The 12,123-nt window shown below is 32.1% G+C and overlaps 1 protein-coding gene and 1 non-coding gene across 2 annotated transcripts; one reads left to right on the top strand and one right to left on the bottom strand.

Moving 5' to 3' along the window:
- Window positions 1-1,491: 1,491 nt before the first annotated feature.
- Window positions 1,492-7,990, bottom strand: LOC130817798 (superoxide dismutase [Mn], mitochondrial-like). Its single transcript, XM_057683701.1, has 6 exons — window positions 7,361-7,990; window positions 6,660-6,706; window positions 6,456-6,581; window positions 6,313-6,369; window positions 6,011-6,088; window positions 1,492-1,857 (listed from the first exon to the last, which is right to left on the bottom strand). The coding sequence occupies exons 1-6, from the start codon at window positions 7,650-7,652 to the stop codon at window positions 1,759-1,761; spliced, it is 699 nt and encodes a 232-aa protein (XP_057539684.1). The 5' UTR covers window positions 7,653-7,990; the 3' UTR covers window positions 1,492-1,758.
- Window positions 7,897-7,998, top strand: LOC130819617 (small nucleolar RNA Z279/snoR105/snoR108). Its single transcript, XR_009044656.1, has one exon. It is a non-coding gene; the product is annotated as a small nucleolar RNA Z279/snoR105/snoR108 (small nucleolar RNA).
- Window positions 7,999-12,123: the final 4,125 nt, after the last annotated feature.

The raw sequence follows: 12,123 nt of genomic DNA, 5'->3' as shown, positions 1-12,123 counted from the left end.
AGTCAAACAAATTCAATCAAGTGAAAATCTTGCAGATCTATTCACAAAGTCCCTTCCATCAAAGAGATTCGAGCAACTTGTATATAAAATTGGAATCTGTCATCTACGAGATATCTGTTGAACTCAGGGGGAGAATCATGCTCACTGCATTCTTTTTTCCCTTCGTTCAGGTTTTTATCCCATTGGGTTTTTCCTGACAAAGTTTTTAACGAGGCAGTATTAAATAGAAATTTTGTAATAATATTTTTTTTACATAATTAGAATGCATTGAAGGGGGAGTATTGAAATATAGTGTGAAAGGTAATTAATGAATATAATGTGAAAGGTAATTAATGAATTTACCCTAATGTGAATGCATTCAATGTAATTGTGGATGAACTTGCCTATAAATATGGAAGTTCACCAATGTAAAAACTACACCAATGAGTAAAAACATCTCCATCTTCTAACTTTTACTCATTCTACTTCCTCCTTATCTCTCTAAGTTTTAACACGTTATCAGCACCAGCTCTACCCTTAATAATCAAGAAGCAAGTATGGCAGAAATTACCAAAAGACTATTCAACATATTAGACTTTAACTGGACAAAAATTCTTAGAATGGAAAAAAGATGCCATCATGAACTTAGAAGCTCAAGGACTTGAACATACTATATTGGGAGTAAAAGAAAAGGATCCAATAGATGGAACTCAAGCTACCAAAATAAAGGTAGCTACAAATCTAGAAAAGGCCAAAGCCTTAGTCCTCTTGAGGCTTGAGGCATCATATTCATGATAGCCTTAAATCTGAATATTTATTTATAAAAGATCCCAAAACATTGTAGGACTCTCTTGTTAAAAGATTTGATCACCACAAAAGGGTGCTTCTTCCACAAGCTAGCCATGAGTGGAAGAATTTAAGATTTTCTGATTTTAAGACTCTCAGTGAGTACAATTCAACATTATACCGAATTACATCAATGTTGAAATATTGTGAGCACCCGGTGACTGATGCAGAAATGATCGAACTCACATTATCTACCTTTTATCCATCAAACATTATTCTGCAACAACAATATAGGGAAAGAAATTTCAAAAGATATTCAGATCTGAGTGTAGTACTCTCACTGGCTGAACAACATAATGATCTTGTCTGGAAATATCATAATATGAGACTCATTGGATCTCAAGCTATCCGTGAGCCACACTCTACTAAAACACATGTGCCTGAAGCACATGCTGTTGAAAATAAAGGCCGTGGAAATTATAATAATCGTGGTAGAGGACGCGAAAATTTCCGAGGAAGAGGACGAAGACAAGGTCGTGAAAATTTTTATGAACATGGTAAAAAGTTTCAAGGATTCGGTAGAGGCCACTTTCTCCAAAATTATCAAAATGATCATTACAATAGGTTAGACCGTGAGTGAAAATCCTCAATCACAAAGTCAACCTATGATTCATTATGATCTTCTGCTCGGCTGACAAAGCAATCACATCATAAGAACCTGTTGGATTCTTTACTAAGTTTATTTGATTATTTAGTCCAAAACAATGTTTTCCATACATTCATTTGAGAACAGATAACACGTTAGTAGTCAAAAGAAAACATGCGGAGGTGCTACAAAACCCAACCAGATACAGAATATTGAAATAAGGCAAATAAACGAGGAAAAATGGCCTGTTCTAGGATGAGACATTAAGGCAGACCTAACCAGTATGGGTTTCCTCTTTCAAAATCAAGCGGTTTTATTCCGCTACTAAAGTACATCTTTTTAAGAGCTTAGTGACTGGGACATTCTTTCTCATACACTTCACTTGCATACTTCCAGTTCATGACCTTCCAGATATTCTTCAGGTAATCAGGTCTGACATTCTTATACTGCACACAGGGAAAGCCAATAAGAAGAATGTTTAGTTACATGCATCGTCATCAAGAAACACACAAGATTAGGATTTAGGACAGATGCATCCACAATAATGGTTTGAACTCGTCTTTTTTATAGTTGCATGGTTTTTAACTAATAAATTCATATCCTTAACACTCAATACCAGTCCAGTTCCTGTTCAGGCTCGAACCAGCCCACAACTGGCCGGTGGCCATTGGCACGCATATAGTAATCATATCCTCAGACTGAATTCTCAAGGCAATATGCAAGGGCCTGTTGCAGGCCTTCGTTGTGGATTAAAAGGGGAAAAGGGAGTGGTGGTTATTTTGCTGTTTCTCTTCCATCGCAATTCACACTTACCTTGGACTGACAAACAGGAGAGAAAGTCAGAGTTCAGTATCAAAACAATCTTTGGTCTTGGAGTTATTTGTTTAAACTTACAAGGTGAATAAGGGTGAGTAATAATGTTAAACAAAATTCTTTTTACACAACAACTCTAGAGAAACACAAATCTCAGCCTATCTCTTTGGGTCTCTCCTAACTCTGTTTATTAGATTAATTCTCAATCTACACAATTCGCCTTTCGGGACAAATTTGTTAAACTACATGTCTATCCCTCTGCTCTGTTTACTGTCCAAAACAAGCATATGATCATCCCAACTAAAACGGGTGAGAGAAAAAGCTTTTGTGCTTCTCAAGATACCATTAAATGCCCAGACTTACCTTTTTTTTTTTGTGAAGAAGCCCAGACTTACCTTAATTACGCATGAAATGCTCTTCATAGGGGATGGATCAAGTGATAACAACTAAAGTGGTAAATCCTGAAAACCAGAATGTGATACACATGTAGCAAATTGTGTACATACTTGACATAAAGGGTGTACATATTTTTGTAAAGAAAAAAGTTTGTGTTATACCTGAATATGTACACCTTTTAAGCATGTAAGTACATCTTTTAGCAAATGTCTAATTATTTACAAAATTGTCACCTGATTATGTACAATTTTTAAGCTTGCATGTACACCCGTTTTCAGTTTTCAACACTTCAGTTGGTTTTCACATGATCCAAATCAGCTTTTCATACTCCAAAATTTAATATAATTCCTTGACATTATCAACACACACTATAATATTCTTAGAATGTTGTTACATGAATTACAACTAAAACAAACCCTAAGATATAACTAAAACAAGCCCTAAGATGCTTTATTAATCGAAACAGAATACACACCCATATCAAAGCACCTTTAGTGGTGACCAAAATACTGGTATTAAAACGGATAAGCAATAAAAAAATCATTAAAATGGGCGAGAGAATTTAGTTGATTTTAAATTTTGGTCTTCATGAAGACCAAACACCTTTGGTCACCATTAAAAAATATTGGTAACAGAGAATGCTAGGTTTTAAGAGAGAGTTGTGAAGACCAAAAACCTCTGGTCACCACTAAAAAATTATTTCAACTCAAAGCCTTTTTCAAACTTCAATAACATGGCAAGTCTACAACTTTCAGTACTATTATAAATTCTCCGCCCTGAACTCTGCACCTTGATTTTACCAAAATTTTGATCTTTGTTAGTGCCTATTTCTCATGAAAAGGGATGTTTGACTTCTATTTTTCTCTATAATGTCTCCCAGACATCATAAATGAGCAGAAGCAAAGGGACAAAGTAAAAAAGTAGGGTAGGAGTATGAGCAAAATCGAAGGATTATATAAGGACGAATGCCCCGACGCAAAGGCTCCTAGGCAAGGCGTTTTGGATAAGGCACATTGAGGCACTATCAAGGCATAATTTCATGTAGGAATTTGTTTTGGTCGGGCTCTACTTTGTTACTTCCCACATTGATAGTTTGAACTTTGTGAATTGTATTCGTTGAGTTGAACTTTAGGGGTCTTTTTTTCATTGGGTACTCTTACCTGTGACTTAAACAATATGTCATTACTATTTTTAAAATTAAAAAATGTTAATAATTGAATAAAAGAAAAGGAAAAACAAAATTAAAAGCTATATTTAAAAGAAAAGAAAAAAATCTCTCCCAAATCGTGTTCTAAAAGCAATTTCCAGCTTTCAATTCTAATCATTGTTCAAGATTTTGATTTTGACCTTCAACGATTTAGTGTTTGAATATTAATGGAGATTGAATGTATATCCATTAATTATTTTGTCTTCATAAATTTTGAATGTCTCAGAGAACAGGGAGCTTAAGGTATCTCTAAAGCCATCCATAGAAAAGTGTACTCTAGAAGGACTAACAGATCCTCAATAATTTGTAATAAGTTGAGCTCATACGGTAGAAAATGGAAATTTTGGTAAAAGGGGGATAGAGAATTAAAAATTTTGCATCGAGGAACAGGAAGGGAAGGTATAGTTGATCAGACAGATGAAAATAATTTCCTATAAAGTGAGGGGGTCGGGTAGGATGGAAGAGAAAGAAGATTAGAAGCCTACTTAGAAGGTCGGACTGGACAATAGACATAGTAATGCTATAAGAAACAAAATTAAGCAAGGTGACAACTCTTGATATCAGAACTATAAGGGAAGAGAGATGGAAAGTTGTGCCTTTTTGCCGATAGTAAACACTTAAGGAGGGATCATCATAATATGAGATACCAGAGTGGCTACAATTAGAGTAATGTTGATCAAGTCTTTTTCACGTTCAGTCCTCTTAGACCTCACTAGTCACTGGGAAGAGAGCTTTTTGGTTCTCATCGGTATATGGGCTTCCAAGGTCCAAGAGCCAGGGAGACATGAGATTTTTGATGAGTTAATTGATTTATAAGGTATTGTTCTCCTAGATGGATAGTGGGTGGAGATTTCCATTTTACATGACATGATTCAGAAAAGAAAAGGGATACACAACGAGAAGCATGATACTATTTGATGAAGTAATGAGAGAGTGCAAACAATGGCGGTTCTGGGCCGGTTCAGCCTATTCGACGACAGAGCCTCAAATTTAGAAGGCCTCGTATAAAAAATGTTGATTATGTTATCAATAATACTAGGTAGCACAGCTGGTTAGAGTTTTGGACTATTAATCACAGTAGCTGAGTTCGAAACCCAATCAACACAATTAAAGTGGGCGGCTCTCAATCTCCCACTAATTCCTTACTTTAATTATTTCTTTTTCTCACAATCCCCAACGCCTTATTCCAATTTCCTATGTAGCTTTTCTAAAACATTCATCTCAATATCCACCTTCCTCAAAATTTAATTTTGAAGGTCCTTAATTGTTTTTAATCAATTCATCTTCCTCCCAACAACTAGTTTTAGGAGTTCTTCCATTAATGGCTCTCAAAATTCATCCAAGAAAAGTTAAATTTATTGTTTTACCATTGAATCTCAAACTAGAGATCTTTTTTCTATATATGTATCATTCAAGATCTCTAATTTCAATTACATTTAGAAAAAAAATTGTGAAACAATACTCTTAACAAAATTCTTGCTCATCAAAAAAGAAAAAAAAAAAAAGGAAAGACCAAATGGCATGCTGAATGCCGATTCAAGACTTCAAATTCTCTAATCAGGTACCAAATTTGTCGTTTTTTCATGTTACAATTTATTTTAATTTTTAGATAGATATTCAATTTAGTAAAATTTGTTTTCATTAAATTAAAAATAAAAGAAGTGAGATTTCAATAAAAAAAAGAGCAAAAAAATTGGGTGGAATGGAAAAAAGCATATGTTAGTGTTAAATCTAAGTATCTGACATTGTTCATTTGGTATCATTTCTTGCAAATACTAATTTAATCTCTTTGCAAAGTCTAATATATTTTTCTTTTGTTATTTGACAATACATTTTGTTTTAAGCTCTTTTCGAAATTGAAGTGACATTCTCGCTTTCAAATTGTTATTGAAGAGGCCCCAATTTATGATTTAATTGTATAAGTAAACAGGGCCTCCGTAAACTTTGCTCCACCCCTGAGTGCAAATTGTCTATCGAAATGGGATTTTACATAATTAACTTCTAGTGACCCATATATGGCAAGCAAGATTGATAGATTCATAACAGGGGATGGGTGAACTCGAGCATTTTAATGTTATGCCGGACAGTAAACCAAGAATGGCACAGATTTCTTGTGAACACCAAATAATGACATTTCTAGACAGCATGGCGCATATACATTAAATATACATATGAAGTAGAACCTGAAGGTAGTAGGCATGCTCCCACACATCAATACCAAGTAGAGGAACCAAACTTGGCCCTTTTGTTACCAGTGGATCCTGAAACCAAACAAGACTGTAAATAAACCAAAATAACAAAACAGACTAGGTAAATAATATGTACTCTATATGAAGAAAGGAAAGGAGGTGATTATCACTTTAGCATATTCAAAGAGTGAAAATTTTTAGCTTCTTAAAGGTATCATGTTAAGAAGTAACAACACACAAAAATCAAGATTTCGTTCCATAATTAAAAATAAAAGCAGCATATTCTGGAGGCTGACCTGATTTGCAGTGGTTTCAACCACAAGCTTTTTCGACTGTGCATCAAATCCAAGCCACTGCTCAAAATAAATGAAGATTAGCACACTCTAAAGAACATGTGTTAAAAGGTAAACCACGGGCTTTTCAAGTTACTAAAGCTTACCACCCATCCAGAACCTTGTACAGCAGCTCCTTCAGCATTCATTTTCTGGATAAGAGCTTCTAGTGAACCAAAGTTTGAATCAATAGCCCAACCCAGAGAAGTTTTCGGAGGATCGCCTCCTCCTTCCTGCAATAGTTTATGATACCGTCAATCAAATCTTCCACAAATAAATAGTTGAAAAAATATCTTGGTATAGCTACTTACATGGATTGGAGCAAGGTTCTTCCAGAAAATTGAATGATTTACATGGCCTGCCAATAGATTTGTGTACATCAAACATACTAATTTAAGCTAAAGAGCATCAAGTATTAAAGGGGTAAGAAGCTAGTAAATATTGCAGATTAATTATGTATATCATGTCAAAGCAAGATCTTTTGGAGACAGTGCATGCAGTCAGCCCCAAAATTTCAATTGACTACAAAACCAGACATCATTCATTACAAACTGCAATCGGAAATTATAGCAGTGAACTGGCAGAGATGCAACTGCCTCTTTTCTGGCGTAAGCGATGCTCTGACATAACTACAATAAGCATCTCTTTTTAACTTCCAACTTCCACCCTTCTTTTATCTAGCCCACCATTCCTTCACAAGTTAGCCGCGAAACCCCAAATCAATTACGGTTTCCTTGTAGTAGGCAACAACATCCAAGTCAATCACTCTTCAATTCATGTATTTTTATAGAATACATTCCCCAAAATATCCACCATGGATTTTGCTATTTCCTTTTGAAAATAAAGCGTTTATTCCTCCAATACAAACAATTTCCGTATTCCAACTAAATCAAAAAATCGTACTCAAAACCTAACAGATGCAACGCCGATAAAAAATAAAAATCAAAAAGAAGCCAAAAGCACAATATATACAACAAAAACTGAAGATAAAGTGAATCGGATCGAATCTCACCTCCGCCATTAAACTTAATGGCACTCTGAAGTTTAACTACAGTAGAAGAATCGCCTTTGACCATAGCATCATGGAGCTGCTCAAGAGCTTTGTTGTAGTTAGTGATGTAAGTCTGGTGATGCTTTTGATGATGAAGCTGCATGATTTCGCCACTAATGGCAGGCTCAAGAGCACCATAATCGTAGGGGAGGTCAGGAAGAGAGAAAGTCTGCAACGATCGACATTGATATAAAGCTTGTTTGGGAGAAATTGAGGCTAGGGTTTTTCTGTTCATCAGAGTTCGAAGCGCCATTTTTTCTTGTATCAAAAAAGTTCGAGGAGGTTTAATTGGAAATGGCCAGGATAGAGAGAAAATGGATTACTAATACTATACGGAGTAACGACATACAACCAATTTAAAACAAAAACTTAATAACATGTGAAAAGTTGAGTAGGCTTCATCCCACATCGACAAAAAATGGATAGTTTAGCTGCATAACTTGTATATAAGCACGAGATTAATTGGTGAAGAAATTATGATCCTTCAGGCAGTTAATGGGAAATGAGGAGTGGTCATAGTCTTGCAAATTTGTGCGAGATGGATGTTCGCCCCAAGCCTGGTTACGACAATTGGGCATCCTTTTTTACCATCTGATCCCTATTCTTGAAGGCAATCTTTTTAATGCAATCTTAAATTTTTATGGCTACTTGTTTATTGGTATCCTAGAAATGAGAATCCAAGTAAAAAATGCGATTTTATAGCTTTATTTTTTTTCTAACACTAAAAACTAGAGGTGTTTATTGATTGAGTTGGATGTTTTTTTTAAGTCGGGTCAAATCAAATGTGGTTATATATCGGGTAATTATCGAGTCTGTTTTGAACACTTCTACTAAAAACACTTACTAAATTAAAATTTAACATCATAACACTGGCAAATGAAAATGATCACTGATTTCATAAGCATCAATAACGATCGTTAATTTTAAAAAAAACGATCGTTAATTTTAAAAAAATTGCTTATGTTAAAATTTAATACATGTTCACTCTTTTGGTCATAACTTTTAATACGAAAATGCAATATATGCATCATTAGAACCTAGACTTAACATCTTTCTTATATGTCCAATTCTGATAACCGAGCGAGAAATGACGATAGTTTAAAGTTTGTTTGTGCTGAAATTTGATACATGTTCAATCTTTTGGCTATAATATTTTATAGAAAAAATGCATTAATGCAAAAACTAGACTTCAAGAGCTTTCCTACAATATATTATATGCCCCATTCCGATAACCGAGCGAGAAATGACGATCGTCGAAAGCTCGCAGTGATTTTTAGTACATCCAGTCGCATAAAACACACGACCTAATCGCGGTAGAGTCATGTAAATCACGCAACCGAATGGGGTATATAATATATCGTTAGAAAGCTTTTGAAGTATAGGTTATCGAAATGGGACATATAATACATCATTGTATTAATTTAATTTTCCTATCAAAAGTTATGGCCAAAAGATGTATCAAATCTCGGCACAAGCAAATATTTAACGATCGTTATTTCTCGCTCGATTATCGGAATCAGGCATATAATATATCATTAGAAAGATATTGAAGTCTAGGTTCTAATGCCACAAACATTGCATTAATTTGATTTTCCTATTAAAAGTTATGACCAAAAGAGTGAACTTGTATTAAATTTCAGCACAAAACATTTGATTAGTTTTTTTTTTATTTATTTATTTTAATTTAATTATTATTATTAATTTTAGTTTAATAATAATAGTTAATTTAATAATTTAAAATATATTTAAGGGCATTATTGTAATTTTATTAAAAAGGTGGCGACACATTGAAAAAGGTGACGACTTTTTAAATTTGGTTTGTTAACGGAAATAATATAAGAGTTGTAAATTTGTAGTATCTTTTGTGTTTGTCAGGTTGGAATGAGATTGAGATTAAAATAAAATTTATCAATTTACCCTTAAAAAAATTATTTGAGGATTACAATATTTTTTTTAGTTTGTAATTTTACCCACTTACAAGAATATAAAAGTCTTCAAATAGACTTTTTCCCTAGTTTTTATTGTTCATCCATCTATTACCAACCCCTATGGTAATAATTTAATGGAAATTGAACAAATTTTAATCTAATTCTTAAATTTAGTTTAAATCTCATTTCTATCAACCAAACATAAAATATTCAATTTTAAAATTTTTAATTCCACTGTCATTTTTTATTTCTTTCTACCAAACACACCCTAAATATATGGCGGATTAAAAGGGTTACAATTTACACGGCTACTTCCGAATTACCCGACTAAAAACTTTTTGTCCCACCAATTATGTGTAATTTTCTTATGTTGGATGAAATATTTTAAGTGTTTACAAATAGATTTACAAATAGTATAACTCTCTTATATCATAATTGTGGAGTTATTGTCATATTTATTTATTTCTAAGAGTCTAAATAACCGTTGAATAATTTAGTAAAATTTAACATTTTAACAATTATCTTCTAGTGAATTGTTAAAATTGAAACATAACTCTCTGAGTTATCTATTTCTAACAAATAAATAAATATAAGTCTAAATAACTGTTTAATAACTTAATAAAATTTAGCAACTAAATAATTGTCTATTATAACTTATAAAAGCTATAAACCAAAATTTAAATCTTTATAAAAGTTAAATAGAAAGTAAAATGTTTGAATTGAAACATAACTATTACTAATAAACACTTTTTAGGTGAATTTTACTTTATGGCCTCCAACCGATTATTAACATGCAAAATAAAAATGCAAGAAAAACAAGAGATAAAATCTAAAAATCAGGACATTGAGTAATTTCAACTTTAATCCGTAAAATAAGTAGGTTTGAAAATAATTTTAAAAAATAATATATAATGAAGTTAAAAATCACTTTGTACGCATAAGTTAATACCAAGACAATTAATTAATTGATACTTAATAACGACAATAACATTTCCCATTAATAATTTGAGGGAATAAGATCGTTAGTAGGCCGATGCATTATCATTTTACCTACTTCATCAAGAAGGTTGTCATCTAATTCAATCAAGGCCAACATAGTAGTCTTAGCAATATTAATGTATACACTTTTCATGAATCACAACAAATAGAAGTAAGACTAGACATCATTTATATAAAGTATAAGAAAAGACATATCAACAACTATAGTAATCAAACGGGACAACACCCTTACAATTGGATTACAAATAAAAGAGCTTAATTTCCTCATGTTTCACTTTAGTGATCCAATATATTTTAATAATAAGCTGATGGACATACAATTATGTAATCAAGCATATATCGTCATTAAATATTTGTAATCATAATTTTTTCAACAAGTTCATATCTCAAATGTTCATATATAATGTCATTACCAAAATCATCATTTTAACACTAATTAGTGGCAATAGAAATTAATATCACATATTAATTTTTTAAATTTTACTATATTTTATCATATCATCAAAATAACAATATAAATTATAATCAGTACTGACAAAAATAATATTATTTATAATTGAAATAATAAATATGTACATCATATCATAATAATGTACAGTGTACTAATGGTGGACTCAAGAGCACCATTATCGTAGGGGACGGTCAGGTAGAGGGAAATTCTGCAACAATCAACATTGACATAAAGTAAAGCTTATTTGGGAGAAAAGTAGGGTTTTTTGGTCATCAAAGTTGGAAGCACTATTTTTCTTGAATCGAAAAGTTCGAGGGGATTCAATCGGAAATGGTGAGGTGAGAGAGACAAAAGATTTCTATGTGGAATATTGACTTTTGAGACTTGTTGTCTTAGGTAAAGATTTAGATAGCGGCATTACATTTTGAAATTTTTCTTAGTAAGCTTTGGATATACAAAATTGATTACGCAAACGCCAGAGATAATTTCTACCCTAATCTATTAATTTTTCATTAAAAAAATTGGAAAAAGGGCAAGACGGACAAAATTACAAAGTTTATCGCAAATCTTGAATATCATTACTTACCTCAATAATTTCGGGGTTGAATTTACCAATAATATTATTTAATGTTAAAATTACAATGATAGATTTTATTTCAGAGAGAAATTAGAGAGTTTAGAACCACATGCTTAAAATCAAACAACATAATGACACAATAAAACACGATTTCTTAATCAATGCTTATTTAATTATTGCCTCCTCTCTTTTTGTTTTTTCACTTATTTTTTCATAGCTTTCAAAGCAATTTTTAAATCTTAATATTTCTAATTACACATTAGACATATATATATATATATAATAATAATAATAATATAATAATAATAATAATAATAATAATAATAATAATAATAATAATAAAAAAAAAAAAGTATACATTACGACGAATTTAATAAGACTTCACATGAATATATTATTATGGAGTATCCTCTATACATCTCTTTAAAACATAATCAAACTCCTTTTTATATAGTAATTAGTTTCAGCTAGTCTCTTGAGAGACCGTATTTTTTAGAGACGTATCTAAAGTCCAACTCATTTAAGATTAATGCTAGTTACCGTGTTCTAAATCCTACTTACATTATCTTTGATATTTACTTACTGTATTCTTAATGTATACTTTCAATATCTTAAATGTCTATTTACATCATTTTTAATCACAAATTCATGTGAGAGACGATTTCTATAAGAGACATCTTTAATTGGACCGGCTCATTATATATTTTTTAAAATATTGTAAGTAGGCATTAAGGATACGATAAGTAGACATTAAAAATATGTTAAGTAG

This window comes from Amaranthus tricolor, chromosome 7 (genome assembly GCF_026212465.1).
Source record: "Amaranthus tricolor cultivar Red isolate AtriRed21 chromosome 7, ASM2621246v1, whole genome shotgun sequence".
Lineage (NCBI taxonomy): Eukaryota > Viridiplantae > Streptophyta > Magnoliopsida > Caryophyllales > Amaranthaceae > Amaranthus > Amaranthus tricolor.
Note: the sequence above shows the minus strand (reverse complement) of the source record. Positions and strands in the feature narration are given on the sequence as shown.

Coding starts and splice junctions, on each gene's coding strand:
- LOC130817798 (XM_057683701.1), bottom strand. CDS start 7,652: ATGGCGCTTCGAACTCTGATGAACAGAAAAACCCTAGCCTCAATTTCT. Junction 6,089..6,312: donor TTGAAACCACTGCAAATCAG/GTCAGCCTCCAG, acceptor GTTTGGTTTCAG/GATCCACTGGTAACAAAAGG. Junction 1,858..6,010: donor AGCATGCCTACTACCTTCAG/GTTCTACTTCAT, acceptor CCCTGTGTGCAG/TATAAGAATGTCAGACCTGA.